A 27,561-nucleotide genomic window follows, 5' to 3' on the forward strand; every position below is an offset into this window, starting at 1 on the left:
AGCTTGTTGTTAAGTGTTCTGCTCTTTCTTTGCTCTTCCAGCCGACTTTAATTTCTAAATTCCAGAGCTCAACTCAAAAGTTGGAAAGTGAAAAAATTAAAAATAGAATAGTTTATCTCAGATCTCAGAAGTAACTGGATCGTCATCAGGCTGGTCCTTATTATTTTTAACCCGTCTGAACCGTCACACTCCCAGTTAGATGAGGCCTCCCTGGGTCGCCGTGCGTGAGGGCAAACGGTGTGACTGTTCAAGGCGCCAGAGCTCAGGCGTCCAAGAAAGAGAGACTCTTCTCCCTGTAGCCACATCCAGCTCCAAAGAAAGAGTCTGATTGGCCGGCCAGGGCCACACGCCCAGCCCGGAGCCCTTCCCTGCATGCTGGGGACACAGATCCCTGTTGGCTGGCCTGGTCACACAGGCGTCCCCTGACGGAGGCCGCAGAGCTCCCTGATTGACAGCTCAGCCACTCACAGGGCCTGCGGGAAGGCCAGGGCACATGTCACGCTCAGACATAGCAGGGGGCCTGGCATGTGGGCAGCGACTGCGCCCACTGCCCGTGGGGGAGGCTGTGCCTCGTCACCCTCCCATGGCTTACCTGTAAGAGCCTGTCTCCATGCTCTGTCCCTCCCTGAGCAGCTGCCCTTATGTGACAGGCACAGGCTGGGAAAGAGTTGTTAGCAGCGGGGACCCTCGGGGACTCCCTGTGCAGTGGGCAGGGTGCGCCCTGGAGGCTGTGGGCAGCGCTGGCCTCTGGAGCTGGCAGGAGTCACGCGGCTCGGCCCTCCGGGGGCTGGTGGTTGGTGGGGGAGGCGCCGTGGGTCCTGCGGTCCTACCGCAAGGGCAGGTGAGTCCCTGGTTGAGGGGCACAGGCTCAGAGTTCACTGTGGGGTTCAAATCCTGGCCCTGCTGCTTACCAGGGACCTGACCGTGACCTTGGCCAGGTCCTCGGCTTCCACATGGAAGGGGTGTCCGGTCCGTGGTGCACAGTGTGTATTCCACGTCGGCACCACACTCAGGTTGTCATGAAGGAGGGACATATGACATTCCTGGAAGGGGCCTGGGGAGCTCGGAGCTGCTGTCCTCCGCAGGGACATCGTCATCGTCATGATTGACAGGTGACGCGCAGGACTTTTAGAGCCCTGAGCGTAAACTAACCCAGAGTCCTCCCTCCACTCAGTGGAGACAGCAGCCCTCCCTTCACTCTCTGACCCAGGGAGGGGTGACTGGGGGGACAGGGTGGGGGGCTCTGTCCTCTGGAGCCGGAAGAGCTTCTCGTGAACCTGCCGTGGTCTGGCCCCTGCCAGGCGGGGAGACCAGGACCCCAGAGGGCTGCCCCGTCCCGCCTCGCAGCCCAGGTTCAGGGCAGAGCTGGGAGCGGGGCGGCCTGAGCCGTGACCACAGCTGTGCATCACAGCGGCTCGTCTGGGGGGACACAGGTCTGCAGCAGCAGGACTGTCATTCAGCCACTCTGTGGGAGAGCTGCCTGCACCATCCCCATTTTACGGAAGACAGAACTGGCCCAGAGAGGGTGGACAGTATGCCCGAGGCCCACAGCCCGGAGGATGAACTCACTAAATAGGAACAGATTCGAATCACGACCTCCAGCACCCGCCTCCCTGCTAATGTGTCAAGTGGTCACTGGGGGCAGGGACTGTCTTTTCAGGAAGGGCAGCACATAGTAGGCACTCGTGTTACAGAAAACCCTCCCCACAGTGCTGCCCCTGCGGACAGGAGAGCAGGCTTCTGGGGGACCTGGGAGGGCTTCCCGGCTGTAGCTTCTGATGGGCCTTTCATGCCTCCACTGCTTATTGAGCACCTACTGTGTGCCAGGCACCGTGAGCTCTGGGATTGAATGGGGATGAGCGACCCAGGTGCCTGCGCTCTCGGAGCCGACACTGTCCGTGTGAAGACCCCAACCCCTAGAATGCTTGCAGATTGGAATTAGCACCCAGACAGAGGTGTCAGGGGAAAGACGCTGCAGAAGAAGTGACGACTGGGGACTCCTGGATTGCTAGCAGGACACATGACGGGCAGCAGGATCCGCAGAGGCTGGGGCAGGAGATAGACAGGGAGTTGCAGGCCAGGCTGGAAGAGCATGGTTGGAACACAGTGACCGTGAAAGGGAAGCCACTGAGCCCAGGCTGCCAGGGGACAGGGTCTCCCCACGTGATGTTCAGAGACCAGAGGGGAGATGCCTGTGGCTCTGGCTGCAGGAAGAGGAGTGGAGGCAGGGAGGCCCAGGGGGAGGCCGGAGCGGAGAGAGGCAGTAGTCCCTCTGGGGTGGGAGGGAAGTGGATTGGGGGGGCCTGTTTCGGGCACTGGTCGTCATGTGTGGGGGTGGGGAAGAGGACTTGGTGGGGGCCTCAGGTCCAGGACTGGGGTGTGGGGTGGAGCAGCCATTAGGGTGGTACTGGGTCTGGGACCATCCAGGTGAGACTTGCTGGCCTTCTCCTGCCTCAGGTTAGCGGAGGCAGGATCCGAGGGGGTGGGAACAGGAGGCTGTGGAAGAGGGAGGAGCCCGGCGAGACCTCCCTGGCCTCAGCGCCCCCCTCTGTGCCGGGAGGGGGTGGACTCGCCTGGGCCCCGCCCACTCACCCTGAGGCCCCGCCCACTCACAGCTGCCCTCCTTTCCAGCGGTCAGGGTGAGCCCCTGCCACTCGCGGCAGCCTTCCGTCATCTCGGACGCGTCTGCTGCTGAAGGTGACCGGTCGTCCACGCCCAGCGACATCAACTCCCCGCGACACCGGACGCACTCCCTCTGCAACGTAAGGCCAGCAGCCGGGGGCCGGGGCGCCTGGGCCCTGCCCGCGCGGAGGGGCGGGGACAGCGCTGTTTCCTCTCGTCCCCGCAGGGAGCTCTGCGGCGAGCAGTGGTGGATGTGGGGAGACAGAATGAGGCCCGTTGGCTCCTTGTGTCCGGGAGGGTGAGGAAAACCCAGAGGAAGGCAGGCCGGGTCCGCAGGGTCTGTGCAGCTGGCATTCCTCGCGGTGGGCCCGTCGGGGTAGGCCTGCGGGGGCCAGGGCTGCCCTCCCAGATCTTGCTCTGCAGAACGCAGGGCCTCACCAGAACCCCTGCTCCCCTGAGCACCAGCTCATCCTTCATCCAGGAATGGAGCCAGACTGTTTAGGTGCTTTTGTTTTTGAACCTCTAATAGTTTGAGCACGTATTGCCTCTGGAGGGGCATCCTGTGAATGTGCGCTAAATTTATTTAACTTGTCTAATCAAACACTACGTACTGGGCCCAAGTCCCTAACCATCTCTTGATGGTGGGGCAGGCATATGGGCTCTGGGATGGTCTGCTTTCTGTTACTATAGCAAAATACCCAAGGTTGGGTGCCTTATAAAGAAAAGAGGTTTATTTAGCTCACAGTTTTGGAGGCTTGCAAGTCCACATAGTTTGGGGCCAGCTCCGGCAAGTGGCCCCCCTCCCGCTCCTCCATCTGTATCACGTCATGGCTGATGGCATCACCGGCAGGAGCGCATGCAAGAGGGAGATCAGGGTCTCAGGGTCATGAGGCAGGAAGCCAGAGCAGGGAGGGGACAGTCTTGCTCTCAAGGACTCTCATTAGGCTCCACCTCTTAAAGGTGCCACAACCTCACGCATCACCACACTGGGGACCAAGCTTCCGACAGGTGAACCCTCGAGGGCACACTTGAACCACAGCCTGGCCCAGCAGTTTCCCAAGCCTGAAGTAGTGGATGGAGGGGTCTGTCATCTTAGGATGTCCAGAAGCCACACTGGGGCCCTAACACGACGCAGGGGGTCAGGGTGCGGAGACCCCTTGGGATTTTGGTTCCTTCACACGTTTGTGACCCAGAAAGCCCCCTCCCTGTCCTGAAGACAGAGACACCGTGGGGAGAAGCCTCCAGATGCACAGGAAGCCTTCTTCAAAAACTGCTTTGTTAACCCACAAAACACAAGAAGGAGAGGAGGCGGACACGTTGGGCAACAGACGTTGCCCGCTGACGATGGGACCGTCCCCTGGGGCTTGAGCTTGGCCTGAGATGCCATCGAGCTCAGAAGCAAGTGCAGGCGGTGTGGTTGGAAGTCATTTATGGCAACCTGTGACTTCACCCCGTAAGCGTGATCCTGGTGGGCAGAGGCTGCCCGTCATGGTGGGCAGAGGCGTCCCGTCCACAACAGCAATGAAAAGCACTTTCAGAAATAGCAGGAGCTAAAACGAAGCTGGCTGGGGCTGGAGACGGGGCCGGGGACAGCACATGCGGCCTGTCGTGGCCCCAGCAGTGAGAAGGCCGTGTGTTCCAGAGCGTGTGGCGCTCGGGGCTGGGATTCCTTTTACTGGGAAGCACTGTGTTCTCTTCTCGTCCCCAGAAAAGAATCCTGGTGACAAAGGCTGTCTTGAGTGACAGAACCAAGGCAAAGACGGCAGGCACTTGGGGCCCTGTGACATCCATCTCTGGCCCCTGTGCTGCCAGGCCTGGAGCCAGAGCCCGGTCCTTACACACAGGTCGAGGCCCCGCCCCCAGCCAGACCCCGTAGCATCTGTCACCCCCTGAATGACAGCACCTTCCCAATGGCTGTACTTAAAATTCTCCTGGTGGACCCGAGGGGGACTGGACAGCAGAAGCGCTGCGGGACGTCCCCTCCCCGAGGGCTCTCTGAGGCCTCCTGACACACCGCGGGTGCAGCCAACTTCCGCTAGGAGACCCAGGAGGCCCCTGTGCTCCCTCGACCTGCATCAGCAGGACAGCAGACAGGACCAAGGACAGCCTCGTCCTCTCACACTCTGGCCGCTGACTTAGAGCAGAGGCAGGGACTCGGCACCGAGAGCCCGGAGAAGGCTGATGGACGCTGGCCCAAGTGACACTCGCTTGTTCCTTCATGACTTATAAGTCAAGAATCGGCTCCCAGTCAGACCCCAGTAGTGACGTGGTCGGGCACATGATCTGCTGGCCCAGCAGGGCAGCAAGGGTCTGGGATGCGGCAGAGGCTTTCGCACATCCAGACTGTGACAAGTCCCCTCTCCACACACACACACACCTGGAGCAAGGCTGGTGACAGTGGAAATGTCCCCCTGCCCTTCCCTAGGAGCCAGGAAGAGCTCAGAGCCATGGGTAGAGCTCAGGGGCCCGGAGCTCGGGGCCGAGTGTGCGGTTGCCCGCGGGAACCCTGGGCCAGGAGGACTCAGACGGTCCCTGGTAGGAGGTGTAGCTCTGCCGGTCATCAGGCCCATGACGCTGGACTGTGAGGGCCTTTCCTTGTGTCTGTAGACTGGGCCAAGTCCTGCCCACCCCTCTGCGAAATAACAGATTCCTATCTGGGGGAAGCTAGCAGCGGCCTGGTCTCCCGAGTCGGTGTCTGTCCCCCAATTCTTCATTATCATGCCTTTCCCACAACAGTAGATTTCTCTATGAAAACCACCCAGTAGGACCAACCAGGCCGGGGACGCAGACGCCCTTGAGCGGCTGATTTGCTGGTCAGAGGGTGCTGGGGGTGGAGGAGGCCAGAGTTGGGGAGCACAGATGGTCTCCGGCCAGGACCTCTGTCCAGTCCACAACTTGGTGAACGCTGGGCCCCGTCAGTAAGGCCTCTGGGAATGTCAGCTTCAGGAGGTGGGGGCAGGCACCCCACTCCAGAGGCAAGGTGGCCCCTGGGGTGGCTTCTTCCACGGAAGGCCCCACAGGCCACCTGTGCCCCCGTGTGTCATCTGAACCTGCCAGTTCATCCTCCTCTTCTCCTTTGGCTGTAGGGCGACAGTCCCGGCCCAGTTCAGAAGAACCTGCACAACCCTATTGTACAGGTAGGCATGGCTTCCCTGGCACTGCGTCCCCCACGTCCCCTTGTCGGTGACCTCATCCCTTGCTCCCCGGGGCTGCTGATCGTCCCTGTGGCCATTCTGGGGCTCCCAAAACGTAGTCACTCTTGAGTCTCACAAGGGCTGGCACCTGGACCACCTCTGCTGTGCCCCCCCAGACCTTCAGACCTACTATGCACCCAGCGTCCCTGTGTCCTGCTACCCTGGCATTAGGACCCGCCCTTAGCCCCAGCCCCTCCCTGTTCCCCAGCGGCCAGTCCTGCTTCCTGCCCAGGGCTCTTGGGCGTGGGTGGCTGCCTCCGCCCACTCCGGGGCAGGTTTGCTCCCGCCCCCTTCCTCATACACAGGGAGCCCCCGGGCAGAGCAGCACCGGCTCCCAGGTCCCCGGACTGACCCGGGCAGTGGCCCAGCATTCCACGCCACGGGGCTGTGGGCAGATTTAATTTAAAGAACAATACAACCAACGGCAGCTCCTGATTTATTAAATGCCGTCCTCGATTTAGGGGTGCCCTGGAGACAATCCTGGGTGGGTCATACTGTCCCCAGGAGGTTCCAAAAGGCCCAAGCTTGCTCAGTGGGTGAGGCGCAGACTGTCATTCTGGTCCCCGAGCCCAGCTTCTGACCTGCCCTTGTCCAGGCCCTGCCCCTGCCCCTGCCCCCGACCCTGACCCTGACCGCTGGCCTGAGCAGTGCCCACGGGCTAAGCCTCTCTCTGATCTTCTCCCTCTCCCCCGGGTCCCCCAGTCACTAGAGGATCTTGAAGACCAAAAACGGAAAAAGAAGAAAGAGAAGATGGGATTCGGCTCCATCTCGCGCGTCTTCGCCCGGGGGAAGCAGCGGAAGTCCCTCGACCCCGGCCTCTTTGATGGTACCGCCCCTGATTATTACATAGAGGAGGACGCGGACTGGTGATGGCCGCCGGGCGCCGGGCTGTCTGTGCGTGTGGACGTGCGGGCGGGGGGTGCGCCGCGGGCGCAGTGCGCAGCGCGGTGCTGCGGCCGGGCCTCCCGCGCCTCTGTAATTGATGTACATACCGCAAACCGTGTGTGACCCTGTCAGCTGTCGTCTCCGGAGCGAGGCAGTCGTGTTTGTTAACCTGTTTTTGTTTTTGTTTTTTTCCATGTTGGTTTGTTCTTTGGTTTTATTTTTTCCTTCGGTTCGTGGGTTTCCCTCCCTTTCTCCTCCCCTCCTTTTTAATGAAACTTGAAAACTTGAAGGATTGCTATGTATTTGTAAATAACACGACTATTGTGCACTCCGTGCTTGTACATGTCGCTGTCCTAACCACCGCTCCGGAGCCCGTCTCCCCGAGGGTGTGGTCTGTGTCCTTGTCCCCTCCCCTGACCCCCGTGTCCACGTGCAGGACCAGACCCTGTCCTCGGGGTGCGCCCAAGTCACTTTAGCCACAGAACGCCATCGTCGTCAGGGTAAGGTCGCTCTCCGTCAAGGCCCTGCGAGCCCGCCGGCCAGGGCGCCTCGGCCAGGGGCTCGGGGGTCCGGTGGGCCCTTTTTAATGGCCTGCCTGTTTTTAAATTGCGTTGCGTTTCTTTCTTTATGGAAAAAAAAAAGAAAAAGAAAAGGAAATCGTTTCGTTTAATTTATTTGCACAAATGCAGAAGACAGAATATTCTATCTAAATTATTACGTAAATATTGGGGTGTATATTTTTCCACGGGGCGGGGCGGGCGGGGGTCTCTGTTGACTTGTCTGTTCTCTGTTCATGCTGCTGCCAAGCCACCAGCCGGTCCAGGTAGGGTGCAGGTGGCTAGGCCCAGGACCACCCGGTTCCAGCTTGCTATTCCTCCTCTGTCTCTCCCCTCTCCTGGCTGCATGCAGGGCCTGGGCCGCCTCCTCCCCTCAGCCTCCCCTCTGTGTATTTATCTGAGTACAGAACACGGCCTCGCGAGCTGTCACGATCCCCTTCTCTTGGGCCTGTCTTTTGAGAGAGGGTGAAGCCAGGGAGAGACAGCCCGGGGCTCGTCCCCAGGGTCAACCAAAGGGACCCTGGGCCTGCGTGGGTTCCCCAAGGGGCCCCTGCAGCACCTGCTCCTCCCAGGCTGTGTCTCTCACCCTGAGTATAGACCAGGCAGGTGGAGGGTAGAGTGGACCCTTGCCCTCAGGGAGGGCTGTCGGGGACATGGTGTCCAGCCCTGAGCCCTCTGCCCTGCCCTTTCCTGTTGGTCCCTACAGCCACACTTAGGATCTCTGGGGATTCCTAAGACTCAGTCTCCGGCTTGCCTGACTCCCCCCTCCCAGGCGTGGAGGGCTGGCAGGGGCACCCGCCTGTCTGGGGAGCAGCACTGGCCACAGCGAGGTGTCACCAGCCAAGGGGACCCCTCTGTGGGTTCCAACGGGGGGTGGGGAACATGGGCGCTTGCAGCCAGGCCTACCCCGCTCTGGAAGTCCACCTCTCCTCTCCCTTGCCCTGGCCCCTGGCCCTCCACCTTCATGACTAACAGCTCGGTCACTGTGCAGACCCCGTAGTGACGCTTCTGCTAACAGTAACGTTTCAGCTCTTAGAAAGCAGCAGGGAGGTTCTCAAATGCTGGAGCATCTGGAATGGACGGGGCATTTTGTCCAGAGTCTCTAAAACCACCCGAGAAGCCCCCAGTCAGTCGGCTTCCCCTTGCCCTCCGACCCCGGCCAGGCGTGGGGAGAGGTAGGCACCGCGCCCCTGGGCTCTTGCTGCCCTCGTTGGCTAAGCTGTTGACCGAGCCCAGTGGGAGGGAGAGCGGCTGCAGCTGGCATCATAGAGAGATTTTAGAGAATATTTTCCCCATGATTTTTTTGTTGTTGTTGTTATTGTTGATTTCTATGCTTTTCCAAACCTTTACTTACAAGAACATCAGATTGCGAACTCCTGGTCATGATTTAGTAGTTCCTTTTCATTTCAGTTTTTGTAAATTAGGAGATAATTCTAAGAGTTACTAAGGATGATTTATTTAAGAGAACTACGTCAAATAGCGAATGAGTTATGGGCTACATTAGATGAAAATGAGCTTTCCCGTGGGAAAGGTTCTCCGAGGCATGGATGCAAATATAAAATATTTAAAAAAATCTAAATAAAGCTTATTTTAAAATATGATCGAATTCTATGTTATTTGAGTGCTTCTATGTTGCTCCGGGTGGGAGGCTGTGCCCCACTGGGGAGGCCCCACCCAGCCCGACCTTCTCCTTGGAACTCCAGGGCTGGGTCCTGGTGGGGGACGCGGAGGGGCCGAGCCCGGGTGACCTCCCAGGGACACCTTGCCTTGCCGCCTGCCTGTAACTTGGAGGAGCGGTTGGCACCCAGGGCCGCCCCGTGGTCCTGACGCACACCTCCGTGCCCAGCACCCTCAGCTTTCATCTGCTTCCTCCCATCCCGGGCCCAGAGAGGGAGCCTGCGACCCTGGGGCATGTTACTTGCTGCGGGTCCCAGTGGGCCTCTGCACCGTCCCAGGTCCCCCCTCACTGGGGACTGAGAGTAGCTTAAGGGCAAGTGAGAGGCCACGGGACTTCCTCGGTTGCTTTCTGAGCCCCATGAGGTCCCCAGGTCTCCCCCCTGAGAGACCCCACTGTGTCTCAGGAAGGGGCCACCTGATAACCCAAACCCTGACTACAGCCAGGGCCCTCAACCTCCACCTCCCACCTGGAAAAAAAATACATTCTCCCCGCAATAAGACGGATGGGGTCCGGGGCGTTAGCGCCTGCCATCCTGCTGGGAGAAAGCGCGGAGCTATCTAAGACACAAGCTAAGACTTCCCACTCTACGAGGCCTCAGATGGCCATCACCAGACAGAGTTGGCATGCGAGGATTAAACTTGTTTAATCCTGAAACTTACCCACCGACTCCCAGGGGGAAACACAGGGGGAAACTTGGGCCCAGAGAGGAAAGGCTTGGCCGGGGCCCTGGGTTCCAACCTACAATCCTGGGGCCCTCTCAGGAGCAGGGACTCCCCTCATCCCGATCTTAGTAGCCGTACTCAAAAGCCGCTGTACCTCCCCTATGCATCTTTTTTGTCAATGCTGGGGATCAAACCCAGGGCCTTGTGCCTGCTCGGGAAGGCTACCACTGGGCTGTGTCCCATCTCCAAAGAGATCTTGCTGTAAACAGTCCAGCTCGCAGTGATGTCTGTTAGTCAGAAACTAGAGTAGGGCTGTCAGAGCATCCAGGCCAGTGTCCAGCTGCCCAGCTTGTGCACTGCACTACTCTAGAAGGTTCCATTCTCCCCTGAGTTGCGCAGTGTATGGCCTACAGGGCTGTCCTCGGTGGTTCTTCCGAGTGCTGTCCCACCTGTGCCAGCAGACTCCAACCGGTGTGACCGACAACAGTAACAACAATAATAATATCTAACACTTATTAAGCATTTCCCATAGGCCAGGCTCTGTGCTGTGCATTCTCCCTGATTAACTCAGTTAACCCTCCCACAGGCTTGTTAATCAGTGAGAAAAGCCCACCCTGCCCTGCCCTCCTCTCCCTGGCCAGATGGCCGCAGCAGGGTGACGCCATTTGCCTGCCTTGGAGGTGCGCCTGCACCAGAGCTGTGGTCCTGAGGGCGCAGGCCCTCCCACCCCTCACCACCCACCACCTGGTGAGCTTGTGGCCAGGAGCTGCTCCTGTTTTCTCAGCCCCAAAGAGGAAGAGAGTAAAATAAATAGTAGGTTTGCAAACTGTGTTCCGTGGAACCCCAAGGGGTTCCCTCGGAATGGCTTCAGTGTTGCCGTAGCTCACGCTGCAGACCACCTCCAGCCGGAAGGAAGCCCCACGCTGGACTTCTGTGTAGGAGTCCATTTGAAGGGTCCCCTGATAGACCCTTCAAAAAAGAGAAAAAGGAGGTTTGAGAACCACCATAGATGGGTAGTTGTCCCCTGACCCCTCCTGGGGTTTGGGGACAGAGACTCCCGGCCCCTCCACATCCACTGACTCAGGGGTCCCGGGCTGAGGCCTGCCCAGGATCTGGGCATGTATTCAACAAATCCCCCACACAGGCTCAGTCTCAGGAGGTGACATGGGCCGAGGCCAAGGCGGCAGCACTGTGCCCCTGTGCCATCAGCAGGCCTGAGACCAGACTGCAGGCTACTGCGCCATGTCTCACGGGGCCAGGGCAGAGTGGGCCACACCGTGGGGACAGCCCCGTGGCAATGTGACTTTTAAAATACCTGTGAGTCCTCTCTGGGAAACTTTCACTTTAACAAATCAGACACCCCCCACACTCCTGGGACAAAGGGCTCTGAAGCCTCGTCAGGTGGGAGCCCCGTGGGTGAGGCCCAACGTGCCCTGGTCCCCCACCTCCCAAAGACTCCCTGGGGCACCTATTCACTGATTCATTTTGTAAAAGGACAGACCCGTGTCTTTGCATGACAAATAAGGCCCTGTAAACAAACCCGACTTAGAGGTTTGCAGGGTAGAAGTTATTAAAACATCAAAGTCATGGCTGTAAAGTGTCACTTTGCAGAAAATTTGAGGGTGTCCGTCTAGGGTGGCAGCAGGGTGTGGAGATTTCAGGCCAAAGCCACACTCACATGGCATCCTAAGGCCCAGTTCCCAGGAGCAGGGCCAGTATGCAGCCCTCTGCCCGGTGGCCATGCCCGCTGTCCCCCACAGCCACAGAGGACCCCCCCAGCCCCGTGAGCCCTCATCTTTAGGCAACAGCAGCAGCAGCTGAGCCCTTGCCCACTCTTCCTGGGTGCAGCGGGACTTCCGCTCAGCAGCAGGTGCCCCGGGGAGCCTTGCCACACTGCCAGGCGGAGTTGGAGCCCAGGAAGTGCCCTGCTGGCCTGACACCTCCCTGAATTTCAGGGTTGGGAAACCCCTGGTTGCTTTCTAGTGTGTCACCCGTAAGTGGCCGTTCCTTGCATGAGGAAGGGAGCCTGTGAAGTTGCACGCCACACCCCCAGAATCCTCCAGGCTACAAGGACGTGCCTCGTGCAATCCTGGGGGACCCATCCAGGGACCCTTGCAGCCCACCAGTGGGTTCCAGGCCACGCCCACGCTGTTCCTCCCAGCTCTGACCCTGCATGCGATTTCCAGCAGATTCTGTAACCCGTAAGCCTTGGTGTCCTCGGCTGTCAAATGGGTCAGTAGCCCCCACCTCACAGAGACTCAAATGTGAAGGCTCCATGAGCTTCAGAGACCAGAAGGGCCACCCTGTGACCTGTGGTCCTGTGGCTTGTGACATGTTTTAACGGGATGTTTTGGGGAAAAGTGTGGAAGCAGCTTGATGTACCTTGAACCTGAAGTGACTCAATGAAGACTTGTCCCTGGGGGAATTGGGGCCTTGGGTTGTGTGAGCCTCAGGCCCCTCCCACTGCCGTGCCAGGGCTGCGAGCCCCTGTCCCTGGTCCCAGCTCAGCTCTGGGGTTGCTGTGGAGGAGAATCGGGCTTCTCTGCCTTGGAACAGGGAGTTTGAGACCTGTGACCTGAAGCCATCAGCCCGACATCTCTGTCCCTCTAGAATCCAGGTAGAAGCAGGCTCCCTGCTGTGGTTACCTAGGGACCTTTGGACCGAGGGAGGCAGCCAGGTGCCAGGGCCTGAAGCAGAACCCCCCCCCCCCAGCCCCTGGGAGTGGAGTCCTTATGAGGAGATGTGCCCAAGGCCAAGGCCAGACCAGGCGGACAGTCCTGAGGCCTGCCCCACTCCCCTCCCAACAACACAGAGGAACAGACCAAGGCACAGAGAGGTGACTCCTTGTCCAAGGTCACACAGCCAGGAAGAGGCAACACCAGGCTCATCCCCGCTGTCTGGAGACGGCGTTCATGTCCTTGGTGTCCACAACAGTCTCTGACCAACCATGGTCCCAAGTTCCCCTCAGGGTCAGCACGTCCACAGAGAGCTCCAGAAAGTCTCTCCAGCAGGATGGGACACAAGCCTTAAGCAGGCAACTCTTTGGGGCTCAGTTTCTCAACCCCAAAGAGGAAGAGAGTGGAGTAGTTAGGAAGTTTGCAAACTGTGTTCCGTGGAACCCCGAGGGGTCCCTCACTGTGGCCACGGCTGCTGCAGACCACCTCCAGCCGGAAGCCCCCCGCTTCTCGGTTACACACTGGACTTCTGTGGAGGAATCCAGTTGAAGGGTCTCATGATAGACCCTTCAAAAAGGAGAAAAAGGGGGTTGGAGAACCACCGTAGACGGGTAGCTGTCAAACCTGCCCCTGCCTGGGGTTTGGGGACAGAGACTCCGGTCCCCCCACACCTGCTGACTCAGGAGGTCCCAGGCTGAGGCCTGGCGTCTGGTATAACAGACGGCCCTAGCAGGACTCAGTGACAGGGGGTGACATGGGGCAGAGGCCAAGGGGGCAGCACTGAGTCCCTGAGATGCAGTGTCAACCTGCCAAGGCCACCATAAGGAAGCCACCTTCTTGGGACAGCCCAGGGTCCTGCAGGGGGAGGAAATCCCAGGCCCCCACACACAGCTGCTGCAAGGGGCCTCTCCAGGCCTGCAGAGCAGAGAGCAAAGGGGGGTGCAATGCATCGCCACCTCAAGCTGGCCTCAGAAGACCACAGCACCTCCTGTCCCTGTCCCTAGAGGTCAGAGTCACAGAGTCACAGAGAGGGTCCCCGACTTCCCTGGAGGTGCACAGCCGGGAGGTGGGGGCCAGGTGTCAAGGCTGGGTGAAGTCAGAGTTCTGTGTGTGACATCTGTCACCTCAGACTCCTGAAGTGTGGCCTATCTTCTGCTGAGCATCAGGTGGACCTGCCGGTCTTGGTCAGGAGCCTGTGGTACCCCGTGGACACTGGATGGTGAGCCCCAAATTGGAAGTAAGCCTGCCTGAACCATGTTTGGTGGGCACTCAGGCTTGGATCAGTCAGACCCCTGTTCTAGGCTCCTGAGGAGGCCTGGTCTTCCCACCCCTGAAGCCCGGGGAGCGGATCTGGCCCCTCCTGGCCTCCAGCCCTCTGACACTCTTTGGAAGCTCTGAGCTGCCTAATTGCTTGCCCTGGGACAGGTCAGAGATGGCAGTCACACCCAGGTTGGCCCCGTGCCTGCACAGGGACAGCTTCCTTCCTTGTTAGGAGGCTGATATCCCTGGGGTGGCGTGGAGCCCAAGGTCTGGGGCACATGGGCCAGGGAGAGGAGCAGGCAGCCCTGACAGCTGTCACCGTAGAGGCCAGAGCCACAGAGATGGGGAGGAGAGTGTAGGAAGCCAGGGGACACTGAGGGTTTGTCCCCAGGTGGAGGGTTGGAGATAATAGGCCGGATCAGGGACTGCAGCTGGGCAGGTCCCTGTCTCTTCCTGCAGGGAGTGCCCAGCCGGCTCTGGCAGCTGAGCAGAACTGATCAAAACCAGCCCGCTGCAGCGAGGGGCTGGGGTGCGAGGGTTCCACCCTGAGGCAGTGCCAAGGGCCGTGTGACCCCCAGCCGTCACTCCGTCCCCTGAGCCTCCGTTTCCCCCTCTTTAAAATTAAGGTAAACCCTTCGCTGTTGCAGAGATGGAATCCCAAACGGAGAGAGGTGTCAAGGACATGCAGCCACTTGCCCAGGGCTGTGGGAGACCCTAGAGAGGAGGCCTGGGCTGGTGGGCAAAGCCAGGCTCCACACACTGACGGGCTCTCCTGAGCGCCACTTCCCTCCTCTGTCACTTGGGTCTTCCGGGGCCTTGAGTCAGCCTCGCAGGGAGGACACAGGGAGCTCAGGTCTGCAGCTGTCGATCACCAGGCCAGGGTAGCGGTGAGGTCCAGGAGGCCTGGCGGAGAGGCTCAGGAGGCCTGGCGGTGAGGCTCAGGAGGCCTGGCGGTGAGGCTCAGGAGGCCTGGCGGTGAGGCTCAGGAGGCCTGGCGGTGAGGCTCAGGGGGCCTGGTGGTGAGGCTCAGGAGGCCTGGCGGTGTGCACTGGGATTACCTTGAACCTGTGCAGTGCCAGGCGAGCTCTGACAGGCCCCAGGACAGAGTGCACAGTGAAGGACCGTCCCCCACCAGCTCTCCCGTGTGCCACACGCTAGGCGCTGAGGTGCCTCCTTTCAGCTGTGCTTCAAACGCAGCGGCAGACAGGCGGGTCAGTGACGGGCGGGTCAGTGACGGGCGGGTCAGTGACGGGCGGGTCAGTGACAGGCGGGTCAGTGACAGGCGGGTCAGTGACAGGCGGGTCAGTGGAGGGGCCCGTGGGGACCCTGGGAAAGAAGGGCGCCCCTGCCCAGTCCCAGCAAGCAGGCCCAGGCTAGGGGGGCAGCCTGGCGTGTCCAGAGCTCCTGGTTTTTCAAGAAGCCAAAATTGCAATGGGCTGTATCCGATTCTTTCATATTAACAACTGATGTGCGCTGGGGGAGGGAAACCCCACGGCAGGGTTGTCAGGACTCACGGCTCCGCCGCCCCATCTGGATTGTCCCCGAGGGTTGCTGTGTGCTGTCGGCCCAGCTCCCCTCTGCTCACCCACAGGCGCTCACCTGGGCCAAGCACCTCTTTCCAGTCCCTCGCCTTCGGCTCCCGGGTGCTGGGCAGCAAGGGGCCTGCCCTTGTCTCTGAGCCCAGATTGGAGGCATCCAACGTGACGGCCATCACGGGGCCACCGAAGGTCAGCGTTCACATTACAGAGCAGGAGCAGGGCTTAAAAATGAGACTCAGCTGTTGGCTCTGAAAGTGCTGACGGGGTTCCCCTGCCGCCTCCCAAGGGCAGGAAGATCTGACCTTCGTGGGCTGCTGGGCAGAGCTGGTCTGAGCACTGAGGGCAGGGCAGGGCAGGGCACCATGCGGCACTGAGAAGGACGGGCACCTCCCACGCTCACTGGCCCCTGGTGAGTGGAGGCCAGGGAGCTGCAGCACAGCTCAGTGCACAGGACAGTGTCCCCGCAGCAGAGAACGACCCAGCCCCACATGTCAGAGTGCGGCGGCAGAGACAGCTTGCCACAGGCAGAGGGGACAGGAGAGGTGGCGTGGCAGGCTGCCCAGGGATGCAGGAGGCACAGCCGGGAGAAGATGGACCCGCTCCCTGCCCCGCCGCCCTGCTCCCTTCCTTTAACCAACCCCAGGCAGCAGGTGCCCGGGCCACTCATGCAGCTGCCCATCTCCTCCTCGACCCAGGGACAGCCACTGGGGTGTAATTGTGCCACAGAAACCGGCAAATAAACGCTACAGACTCATGCACTTTGTAAAACACTGGCTCAGGGTCTTGCTAGGCACTAGAGATGGCGCGGGTAGGGTGAAAACAGGCCCAGCTGCTGCCCCTGTGGGCTGGACAGCGAGTGGGAGAGACAGATGTTCAAGTAAGGATCCGTCTGGAATCCACCGCGGCTGGGAGAGGCGCTGTGCAGAGCGGTTCTTGAATGAATGAGCTGGTGGGAGCATGAGTGTGTGTGCGCGTGTGTGTGCATGTGCGTGTGCGTGTGCGTGTGTGTGTGTGTGTGTGTGTGTGTGTGTTGGGGGCAGAGCCACCTACTCTAGTGACCAGGAGAGGACTCCCTGGAGCAGAGCCCGAAGGACTGTGAGCAGCAGCCTCCATTCAGGCCGAGAAGTAGGGTGGATTGGAGCCGGGTGTCGGGACACCGGGAAACGCAGGACCCCAGGGTGCCAGGCCACGGGGAGAGACCCGGGAAGGCAAGGTGGGCAGGGCTGGGCACACAGGGCCTGAGGAGGAGCCGGGACGTCACCAGGGTTGAGCAGAGGAGGTCCCCAGGCCGGGGCGCTTGGCTTGGTGTCTTAATGACCTTGGGCCCGAGGAGGACGGAATGGAAGGGCGGGTGAGGCAGGGTCAGAGGTGGCGATGACTCCAGGCGGGAGTCCAGGGACAGGAGGAGACTCCCAAGGGAGGGGATTCAGCCAGGAGCCTTGGACCCCTCGCCCGGCCTAACCCCCCCCGCCTCAGTGGCAGCAGGGCCAGGTGCTTGGCCACCACTGGAGGTCTAGCCCAGGGGGCAGTGGCCCATCAGACGGGGACTGGACACATCTGCCACCTCCCTCCAGGGAAGCCTGTTTCTCTGCCACCCCGACCCAGGCACACAAATGTCACTTGGGACTGATGCTTCCCTGCCAAGCTCCAGGGGGCTCCACTTCTAGTCCCAAATTTTAACCCCAGAGAAGTAGGAGCCAAGTCAGTGGAGCTGAGGGCACCAGAAGGAGCCGTGGGAGCCCTGGGCATGGGTCACAGCTGCCATCTGGGGAAAGGCTCAAAGATTTATATATATAAACATAATGTTTGGCACCGGGGCTTGAACCTAGGGGTGCCTCAACCAGTGGGCACATCCCCAGCCCCATATATATATATATATATATTTTTTTTTTTTTTAGACAGGGTCTCCCTAGGTTGCTTAGGGCCTCCCGAAGGAAGGAAGGAAACCCTTGGTGCTAGACCACGCCTTGCTGTCCCTGTGGGCTGGACAGCGAGTGGGAGAGACAGATGTTTAAGTTAGGATCCACAGGTGTGGCCAGTGGTGCTCAGAGGTCACAGGCATGGGGACAAGGGTGCAGCATGCCACCTCCCAGGGCTCGGCCACCAGGAGTGGGGCTGACCCCCGCTCTCCGGGCAGGTGGGAGTCAGGCAGGTGAAGGAGCCAGCAGGTTCCCTCACCTCTAAGCTCCCCTGGGGGTGACGTCCTGGTCCTAAGACCACTCAGGGAAGCCGACTGTGCTCGTCCTCTAAGGGCAGGTCCTGCCCACGACAGATGGGCCAAACACCCTCGGGAGCACCCTCCAGTCCTAGGATCTGCACCCGCCCCGTGGGGCCCCGCGAACTTCCCGTGACCCTGATAAAGTGGAGTGGGGGATGCTCCAGGCTCAGAGTAGCCCCTTGCTCCCTGTGATTGGATCCCGGGGCCAGGCCTGTGGGCCAAGGCTGACCTCATTCAGATGCAGATGTCAAGCTGTGGGGGGGTGAGGAGGCACTGTCCTGGGGCAAAGGTGGAGGAAAGGGGTGAAGCAGAGGTTTCTCAAAGCCTCTGCCAGGTACCCGGGTCTGGCGCTTGGGCATCACGCTGCGTCCGCTCTGTCAGCCCAGGGCTCACCGCCACCAGAGCCGCCATCCTGCTGCCGTGCCCTTCACGCCAGCTGACCTTCACTCCTGCTGACCTGTCAGAGGCCCCAGCAGCTTAGTGAGAGTGGCCTGGGTGTCCCTGAATGTGGAATTAGTGCTCAGGTGCTTGGGTGTTTGGGAGATTGTCCTAAAAGACAGGCAGACAAGGAGAACCCCAAGACACAGGTGGGCACCCATGTCTACATCAACTCTGTCCCTATTCTAGGCCTTTGGATCATGTAAAGTCTGTCTCTGTCTCTCTGTCTCTCGTCAGTCTGTCTGTCTGTTTGAATCTCACTCTGACCCACGAGAAGGCTTCTAGCTCTGCAGCTCAGCAGGCAGGGCCAACAGCAATTTCCCAGGCTCAGAGAGCAAGTCCCCACTCCTACTCACCATCCCATCTCTTGCCAGGTAAGCAATCCTGGCCAGCATCCCCACGACAAAGCACTGAGTGTCACCATGTACCAGTTTGGGTAATAAAAACATAAACAGGCCTGTCTTCTGACCTAAGGGACTCACGCTGGGGCAGGGTACCTTCCCATGGCAGCAGAGCAGCAGAATGGGCAGAGTGTGTATGTGTGGCGGAGGTGGGGGGGGGGCAGGGGGCAGTGCCTGCGGCAAGAGGATGGCCACTTGGGGCATGGTGAGGATGGCACACACCAAACTTTTTGGAACTATAAAATATAGTTGATAACATTTAGAAAATAAATAAATAAGTGCTTGGATGAATGAGTTAAAACAGTGGACTAAATAGCTGAAGAGAGAATTTATAAAATGGAAAACAGACCTAAGGAAATTGCATACCAAGAATGTGATGTAGAGAGATGAAGGAGAAATTTAAGCTGTCCAGTCAAATACAAAAGCCACTAGCCACATGTTGCTGTCTACATTTTTATTTAAATTAGGTAAAATTTTTTTAAAAAGTAAAAATCAGTTCCTCTGTTGCACAGTCACATCACTGATGCTCACAGCCATGCGTGACTAGCAGCTATCAAGTGAGACAGGGAAGATCAAGTCACATTTCCATCATCACAGAAAGCTCTGCTGGGAAACACTAGGCTAAAAGTAGCAAAGACAGAATTTTAAAATCCATCTAATGTTTAATTGGTTTCCCAAAGGGGAGCACAGAAAAAAAAATGGAGAAGAGGTAATATTTTAAGAGACAATGGTTGAGCCGGGCACAGTGTGCACACCTGTAATCTGAGCAACTTGGGAGGCTGAGGCAGGAAGATCGTGAGTTCAAAACCAGCCTCAGGAACTTAGTGAGGCCCTGTCTCAAAATAAAACATAAAAAGGGCTGGTGATGTGGCTTAGTGGCTAAGTGTCCCTGGGTTCAATCCCTGGTACCAAAAAAAAAAAAGAAAAGAGAGAGAGAGAGAGAGAATATCCCATAGATGCAGGCAGAATTGATAAAAAGGAATTCACATCTAGCCTCACTGTCAGGACACTGGAGCACCAAAGACAAAGAGAAAATCTTAAGGGTAGCCAACTGAGAGTGTAACAGTGAGATGGGCTTCCGTTTAGCAAGAGGAAGACAGGGGACTGTGGAGCAGCACCATCCAAGTGCTACAAGACAGTGACTGTCAACTCCAAATGGAGTCCCCAGCAAAACGCTTGAAGAAAAGGACAAAATAGAGACTGTTTTCAAACAGATGAAACTTGTAAGACTTTAGCAGTTAAGTACTTTTCATCAAAGAAGACTCTTAAAAATGATCTTCAGAAATAAGAAAAATGAGTTCAGAAGGAACAAGCAGTTATGATCAGAGAAACCCGTAAACGTGGGTGAATTGTTTTAAGCAATGATTATCATAAAATAATCATGATGACAATATCCAAATTATGGAATTTTCTTAAAAGAACAGAATTAAAATACTGGACACAGTAGCATGTGGGTCAGCAGGAGGATGGGAATCACTCCTTTAAATAATTCTGACAGTTTAGGACAGGGCATTAAGATGATGATCAGCCCTAGGTTTTGGTAAGTTAAATACGCATAGTAATTTTTAGGGGTGAGCATGAAGTCAGTGGTTCTAGAATTCAAGCCTGCCAGTCATCTGGAGGGCTGGTTAGACCGCTGGACGCCCTCCCCCACCACCCCCCCTTAGAACCTTGGCATGCAGGCCGAGAACTTTCTTCCCTACCAAGTTCCCAAGATTTGTTGCTACTGCTGGTCCAGGGACCACACTTTGAGAACCACTGCACTAAAAGCAGAAATAGTTTAACTCCATTCAATGGAGCAGGGGAAACAGAATGAGAAAAAGAACAGCTGAGAACCATCTTCAGTTCAGACCAGCCTGTCCGGGAGACCCAGTGCAGTCGCAGGTGTCATTTTAGATCTTCTGGTAGCCACACTAAAAAAGTAAGAAGAAACAGGTGCAATGAATCTTTTGTTGTTGTTGTTGTTCTACTTAGTTGTACCTGACAGCAGAATGCATTTCCACTCGTCATACACAAACGGAGCACAACTTTTCAATGCTCTGTTCGTACGTGGTGTAGAGACGCACCATTTGTGCAATCGTACGTGTGCCTAGGGTAATGACGTCCATCTCATCCCACCATCTTTCCTACCCCATAACCCCTCCCTGCAACGAATCTTAATAATGTATTTCACTTACAACAATATCTCCCAAAGGCCGTTTCAATAAGTGATTGATGTAGAAATTATGAATGAGATACTTTATAATCTTCCCCACCCCCCGTGTGTTCAAAATCCAGGGTGTATTTGTACTTACACAAGGGCTCTGAGGACACAGCTCTAGCCCATAAGTGACAGAGAGATCACTTGCCCAGGATCCTCCGGCTGATAAGCCACAGACCTGAAGCCAGCAGGGCCTCTCCTCCCCCAGTGCCCTCCTCTGAACCTCTAGGCTGGGGCTTTCTGTAGGGGCTTTTTGGTTGGGTTTGGTTTTTGCGATAGGTCAGTAGTCATTATTTCAGGTTTTGCAGGCCACACCCCTCTGCCACAACCACTCAGCGCGGCCACCACTATGGCATGAAACCTGCCTTAGGCAAAACTCTAAGTAGAAACCATGCAAAGGTCTGGATTTAGGCTCGGGGTTGGAGTTTGCAGACCCCTGTGCTGGGCAGCACCGCTCTGCGGGCCCCGGAAGCCGTGCTATTATCAGCTGTACTTGGGTCACTAATATTTTGTGGCACATGCGCAGAACCCCTCGACCCCAAGTCCCCACAGTCCTCCCGGTGTTTGGAAGGATCCAGAGCGGCCACCGCTCGGTGACACTTCCTCCGACTCTGCCAGGGGCTCCGCCAGCCTCTGACTCCCCAGCCCCGCCCCCAGCAGCCGGCCGTGAACATGAGCTATTCCCACTCTGGGGACCGAGGGTCGGGGAATGACGGAATCCCAGGCACAGAAGCTGGCACCCTGATGCCTGCATTTGGGAAATCGTCCTTAAGTAAGGGTTTATGACCCCAAAGACACTGTCCCCCAGTCCTCTGTTGCCCCGCTCCTGGGCTGGGCGGGGGGTGCTGAGGGTCGTCTATGGAGAAGGCCAAAAGTGGGGGCTGCAGGAGGTCAGCCCGGCCCCAGAGCTCCTGGCCCTGGACTCCATGAGCGAGGGCCCAGTGAGGCCAGCTTGTTCCTAAGAGGCCGCCGCCCAGGCCGGGCTCAGAGCCACCCACACAGTCAGCACTCACTGCCCTTACCTGTCACCCCCACCCCTCCTCCCTCACCTCCCTTCACCACTCATCACCGGGTCTCCCCCAGCCTGCTTCCCCCTCCCCCTCTCTTTCCCTCCTCATCCCCCCACAGCCTGGCACTGGACCCCCACACACCACCTGGCCCCGGCTGGAGTGTAGCTGGGCAGAGGAGGACCAGGGTCCCCGCTAGGCTCCTGAGCAGAACTTGAGACGCACTTTATCCCAGAAATGCATGGGGCCACTGCAGATGCTGGGTGTGTTCCCAATGTGCCCAAGCCCCAGGGAGGGGCCCCTGATTACCAGAGCCGCCATCTTGACCTAGGGCTCCTGTGGCTTCATATTCAGAGTTCAAAACATGCTGTCAACCCCCGAGGCAGATATTGTCATTATACCCATTTTATAGATGAAGAAACTGAGGCTTTGTGAAGTTTGCCCAAAGCTCAGTTCTCTTCAGCCCCAAAGCCTGGTCCAAATGAAAGCGACGAAGACCACGTCTTGCGACTCTGAGTGACCAGGTTCAGCCACCCTGCGTCTATCATTTCCCCAGAAGCCTGTAACAGATGTGGAAGGCCCCGCCGGGGTTCCCAAGGTCCAACCCTGTGGAACTTGGAGTCCTGGCCCTATTGGAAGGACTTCCCTGCAAGCCAGCACCAGCAAGAGGGGCCCTGGGCGTGGCAGCCCGTCAGAGCCCTGGGCCCAGGGGCGGCGGCTGTTGCGGCCACATCACGGGGACACACATACGGCAACAAGACTGCCCAGGGCTCTGTGCCCCTCTCCATCTCCCAGGCTGGAAAGAGGCCTCCAACCACCCAGGAAGGGAATCCAATAAGGCCGGCCGTGGCCTCTCAGCCCTGTGTGCCCCAGCAGCCCGGGGTGGAGGAGGGAGGCAGAGAGCAGCACTGGGCTGTTCACGGTGGGGAGACTGAGGCACGAGGCCCTGGGAGGAAGCAGCCTGGGGAGATGGGCTCCCAGATGCGCGTGAGGTCACGTGTGGGCACAGTGGCTTTAAGAGTCCCTCGAGGAGTATGAATCAGGGAGGGAAGGCGCTGGGGAAGGGCCGTAAAACCTGGGAGAAGCTTCTAGACTGTGGGCTTTTCTGGATTTCAAACAACACAGCTTGATCATCCCTATTCCCCAAATCCAAACTATTCCCAGATCCGACCTGTGCTGAGTGCCCAGGTCATGCCACAGATGGAAAATTCCACCCGGTGAAACTTTGTTCCATGCACAGAGTTATGCAAAACATTGGTATGAAATCACCTCAGTCCCTGTGTATAGGGTGCACGTGGAACAGGACCGAGGGTCACCTTTAGACCTGTGTCCAGCCCCAGGGCCTCTCATTATGTACGTGCAAGATTCCAAAGTCAAAATCCCAAACACACGGCTCCCAACGTTTCAGATGAGGGATACTCAGCCCATCCCCGGTTGTTGCAAAAAAAAACTTGGAGAACAGAAAATTAGGCGTGTGCTCACAGACCCTCCCAACACGTGTGTGAACTCACACACGCTCGTACTCGGGCACAATTACCCATCCCGCCTCCAGAGACCGACTCCACATGGTCCACCGGGAACTAGGGACACATGTATACATACAGGAGCATAATTATGGTGCCTGCAAGTTTTTCCCTTTTCACTTGGAAACAGAAGATGAGCGTTTTCCCACGTCAAAAATATCCTTCCATTACGGACTTTTAAATTAACTGCATTGATTGCGTGAGTTCCAACACGAATGCGCATCATTCATTCAAACGGACCTTCATCAATAACCAAGTCACTGCTTCCTGGCTTTTAATCTTTCCATATTTTTTCATAGTCAGACTATGCACGTTTATTATGGAAGTTTGATAATAACAAAGGAATAGTGGGCAGAAAAATCCTGTTCTCCCCAGCACCGGGTACCTCGCCCAGAGCACGGGTGTGCCTTAGGGACTCACAGTTTCAACTGTGCCCTGTTTGTTCTGATGAATAAGCATTTTTACATCATTATAATGATTTATGATACAGCATGTTGGGCAGGGGTATTTCTAATCAGGGTTGTGTTTTTAATGTTTGTTATTTCTCCAGGTGTCGAATCTGTCCCACCCCTTTTTTAAGCCTATTTTAGAGAGACTTCTTGATGGATTGGGTCCATCTGACCACCTGCATCTTATATATTTACCGGGTGTGGTCCCAGCAGATAGATTGCAGGGCGGGGCTCGGATGTTGATGGAGGGACTTATTTCTTTTCCTCTCCGTGAGCGTCCGTGAGCGCCACTCCAGACACTGGCGTGAGCATGTTCAGGGGTGGAGCCCGGTCACATTTCTTCCCAGAAAGTAAATCACCCCATTGCCCAAAGATAACGGCCGCCGTGTTGTTTACAATAGAGAAAAATTGGAAACTGCCCATCCATAGGAAGCAGGTACAATCAATGACAGGGGACCCTTCCAGTGAGTCCCCGGCCGTCCCAAGGTGCTGCAGGTGTCTGTTGAGAGGGAAGGCCCCGTGTGAGTGACAGCATCAGTGCTAGCGTGTGTGTCTGCGTGGGGGGAGGGACGTCTGTGTCGCCCAAAGAATGTGGAGCTCAGCGGTCACAGCTGCTGCCTCCGGGTGGCAGGGAGGTCCCCACTCCTTTCTGAAACCAGTTCATCATTTTTCTCGTTTTCTTTGGAGGGGGCCGAGATGACTTTTCTCATGGGGGAGAGATGGCAGGCACAAACCGACCAAAGCCATTTTGATGTTGAAGACCAGAGAGGCGTGGGGAAGAGAGGCCTGCCCAGCCGGTCCCTGCGGCCCTGTCCCCAGCGTGGCCGCGTGTGCTTGTGTGTTGCAGACTCCGACAGCCAGTGCAGCCCCACGCGGCAGAGCCTCAGCCTGTCGGAGGGCGAGGAGCAGGTGGACCGGCTGCAGCAGGTGGAGCTGGTCAGGAGCACGCCCATGTCCCACTGGAAGGCGGGCGCCGTCCAGGCCTGGCTGGAGGTGGTCATGGCCATGCCCATGTACGTCAAGGCCTGCGCAGAGAACGTCAAGAGCGGGAAGGTAGGCGGCTCTGGCCCACCGTGGCCCGGCCCACGCCCTCCCACCTCTTCCCCCTGTGCGGTCAGGAGCAGGGCCAGTCCAGGGGCGGCCACTCCATGCTGGGACGTCGGGGTCCCTGCGAGGTCAGTGTCTCCCTTGCAAAACACAGTCTTTGGGGACCTCAGCCACTTCACTTTTAAAATGGGGCCAATCTTCCTTGCCTGGTGGGAGGGAGGTGGGACTGGCTGGAGGGAGCGACCCAAGCCTGTGGTGGCGACTCTCGTGATGGGCAGCAGCCAGGGCAGGTTGCAGGGAGACTTTGGTGCCCGACTGCCAGGGGAGGCCGGCAGGGGGACAAGGGGAGGGGCCCTCACCAACAGACCCCTGCGTGTGGCCCCAACCGGCAGCAAGCAGGGCCGGGGACACCCGGGCGCTCAGGACAGTCCCTGCTCCCCGCCGTGCCCCTCCCCGGTGCTCAGTGCCCCCTCCCGGGAGCAGGTGCTGCTGAGCCTGAGTGACGAGGACCTGGAGCTGGGCCTGGGCGTGTGCAGCTCCCTGCACCGGCGCAAGCTCCGCCTGGCCATCGAGGACTACCGCGACGCGGAGGCGGGCAGGAGGTGAGTGACGCTCGGGACGGGCGGGCCGTCCACTCAGCCTCAGCACACAGCCGCGGGGCATCGGGGCTCCGTGAGCTGCCCCAGGAGGGGTGTCGGGGTGTGACCGAGAGGCCCAGCCACACCCCGGTCACTGCGCGGAGATGGACATGCAAGGAAGGTGGTGCCCGCTCCCCAAGGGCCCAGGACACCCCACTGCGGCGCAGGGTCCCGGGCGCTCTCCGCCTCCCTGACCAGCCACTGGTCTGCTGCCCTCCCTGCTCACCTGCCCGGCTTCCTGTTCCCTCTCTCCTGAGGGGCCCTTCGCTGACCCCGCAGCACCAGGGAGAAGGGAAGGACCCCCGTGGGTCTCAGCCTGCGGAGGGGAGGACCGGGCTTTAAATGTGACACTTTCTGTTTTGCATAATCATCTCCTTCACTGGGCCCCATCAGTTTTGTGCAGTTAATTAGTCAAACCTGGTGGCGTGTGCTGTTATTTGCAGAAGCAGCTTCAGGATCAAAGGGAGAGGGGCTGGGGGTGGAGAATCCGGCCGGTCTGCAAACAGGAAAACCAGGTCCTGTGGGTCCAGCAGCGGGGTCCTTGGCCTGCGGGATTCTGAGGTGGCGGGACATGCAGAGACCGGGTCAGAATCTAGGGCGGCCACTCTCAGCAAGTATCCAGAAGGCTGGTGGCCCGTCCTACAGGCCAGGGCTGGGGCTGAGGCAAGGGGGCAGGGTGACCCGTAGGACCAGGGGTGCCCCCCACGGGGTTCCCCTCCTGAGCTCCTGAGGGTCCCAGGCCTTCCTCGCTCACCACCCGCCTCCCGCCCAGTTCCGTCTCTCCGGAGCCCTCCCGCCCCACCCACACCCCACAGAGTCCGTCAATGTGGCCTGTGTCCACTACCCAGGCAGGGTGGCCTGCTTCAGCCCTGGAGGACGCGGGGAGTCCGGCCGCCCAGCTTCCCCTGAAACACGGCTGCCTTAGCCGGAGCTGAGTCTCCAGTGGCCAGTGTTGGACAGCAGAGGTTGTTCCTCACGTTCTGGCTCTGCTGAGGCCTCTTCCTGGTGACGGACGAGGTGGCCTCACACAGCCAGGACCAGGAGACCGAGAGGCAGAGGAGGGCGGGGGAGGGAGAGAGCAACTGCTCACCTGGGCCTCACATGACCCTGACCATCTCCCAAAGGCCTGGCCTCCAAATCCCAGCACACTGAAGGTCACGGAGGACAAACATCTGTCATCTATGAGTCCAAACAGTCCTGACCTGAGGATGTCCAGGAGCCCACAGTCTGACATGAACCAGAGCTGAGCAGACTGGCCCCGGGTCCGCCAGCCACAGCACAGGGCACCCCGGGTCTCCCTGAGACAGACCTTATTGTGGTTTCCCATCCCCGTGGAAATCGAGCCTGTCCCGAACTGGCCTTGTGACCTCACCTCCTCTGGGACTCAGGTTCCCCACCTGTAAAAGGAAATGGGTGAATTAGGACAGTGGTTTTTAAACCTTTGAGGATCTCGGCCCCTTGGAGAATCTATTAAGAGCCCTCGGGGCCTTCCCCAGAGGAAACGTATGCGACCTTAACTTAACTTTGCATTCCAAAAAACCTCTTTTCACCCACAAAACTTTTAGGAGCTCATGGACTGTGGGATTAGAACCCCAAATAAGGTCACCTCTGAGAACATTTCCACCTGGGACTTCCTGTGTGACTATGGGCATGATATTACCCTCTCTGGGCCCAGTTTCCCAAAATAGTGACAATGAAACCCGTCGACCCCTTACCAATCCATCACCTGAAACTCTATGAATGCAGTTCTATTTACCCATCAGTCATCAGACGGACATTCATACCCCATTGTGAAGACGGAAACAGCCCTGCGTTTTTTGCATTGAGTAAGGACCCAGACTGTGTCCCTCCTGTGCCTGGCCTTGGGTTCCAGGGTCTAATCTGGCCCTGGCTCAGGGAGGAGGTGGTGACAAATTCTATAAAGTGTCAGAATCACTTCCTGAGCTTTGCTGTTTGGTTGACTCGGGCTCTTACAATAGCTCCACCCAGCAGCTGGGAGAGTGTCACCAGCTGAGGCCCCGTGGGGACAACTTTATGAAAAGAGGACCATCTGAAGGGCGGGGGCGCATTAACTGTCAGTGTGGGGGTGGACGTTGCTGAGGATGAATGGGCCTCTCTGGAGCAGGTAGGGAGAGGCCCCTCCCCGCCCGCCACCCCAGCCCCCACACCATCGAGCAGCTGGGCAAACCCTTGCTTCAGGGAGGAGAGGAGGCCACTCCGTTTCCATGGGTGACAACCTGGCCCAACGGCATCCAGTTTAGAGCCGCGAAGCCTGGGCCCGGGAAGGCCTCTCTGTGAGAGCCAGGCTGGCCCTGGAGGGTGGAGGGTCCACCCGGCCTCCTCTTCCCACAGGGCTCCAGAGCCCCACCTGGCAGCGGCCTCCGGGTGGACTGGAGCCCACACCCCATGCCCAGCCCTGCCCAGTCACACCGTGGGCTGCGACCAACACCGGCCGGCGTGAAGCCCAAGTTAGGCGGGACTCGGCGGGGTCCTGCCCTGCAGGAGCTGACGGCCTTGGGGGGTAGCAGACTGGGCCAGCAGAGGGCAGACGCGCGGCTGGGAACTTGGG

At 58.3% G+C, this 27,561-nt stretch overlaps 1 protein-coding gene across 4 annotated transcripts in view; it reads left to right on the top strand.

Moving 5' to 3' along the window:
- Kazn (kazrin, periplakin interacting protein) overlaps positions 1 to 27,561 on the top strand; it is a 952,488-nt gene that overhangs the window by 908,261 nt on the left and 16,666 nt on the right. For 2 of the 4 annotated variants that reach the window (XM_071617362.1, XM_071617363.1), the window contains exons 8-12: positions 2,632 to 2,762; positions 5,709 to 5,759; positions 6,519 to 6,642; positions 24,155 to 24,360; positions 24,838 to 24,956. In XM_071617362.1, coding sequence (XP_071473463.1) covers positions 2,632 to 2,762; positions 5,709 to 5,759; positions 6,519 to 6,642; positions 24,155 to 24,360; positions 24,838 to 24,956 — 631 coding nt within the window. Of the gene's footprint in view, positions 1 to 2,631; positions 2,763 to 5,708; positions 5,760 to 6,518; positions 8,857 to 24,154; positions 24,361 to 24,837; positions 24,957 to 27,561 lie in introns of those variants that run through there. The other 2 variants (XM_071617364.1, XM_027951901.2) reach the window with 2 other exon arrangements.

Source organism: Marmota flaviventris, chromosome 10 (assembly GCF_047511675.1).
Source record: "Marmota flaviventris isolate mMarFla1 chromosome 10, mMarFla1.hap1, whole genome shotgun sequence".
NCBI classification, from domain to species: Eukaryota; Metazoa; Chordata; class Mammalia; order Rodentia; family Sciuridae; genus Marmota; species Marmota flaviventris.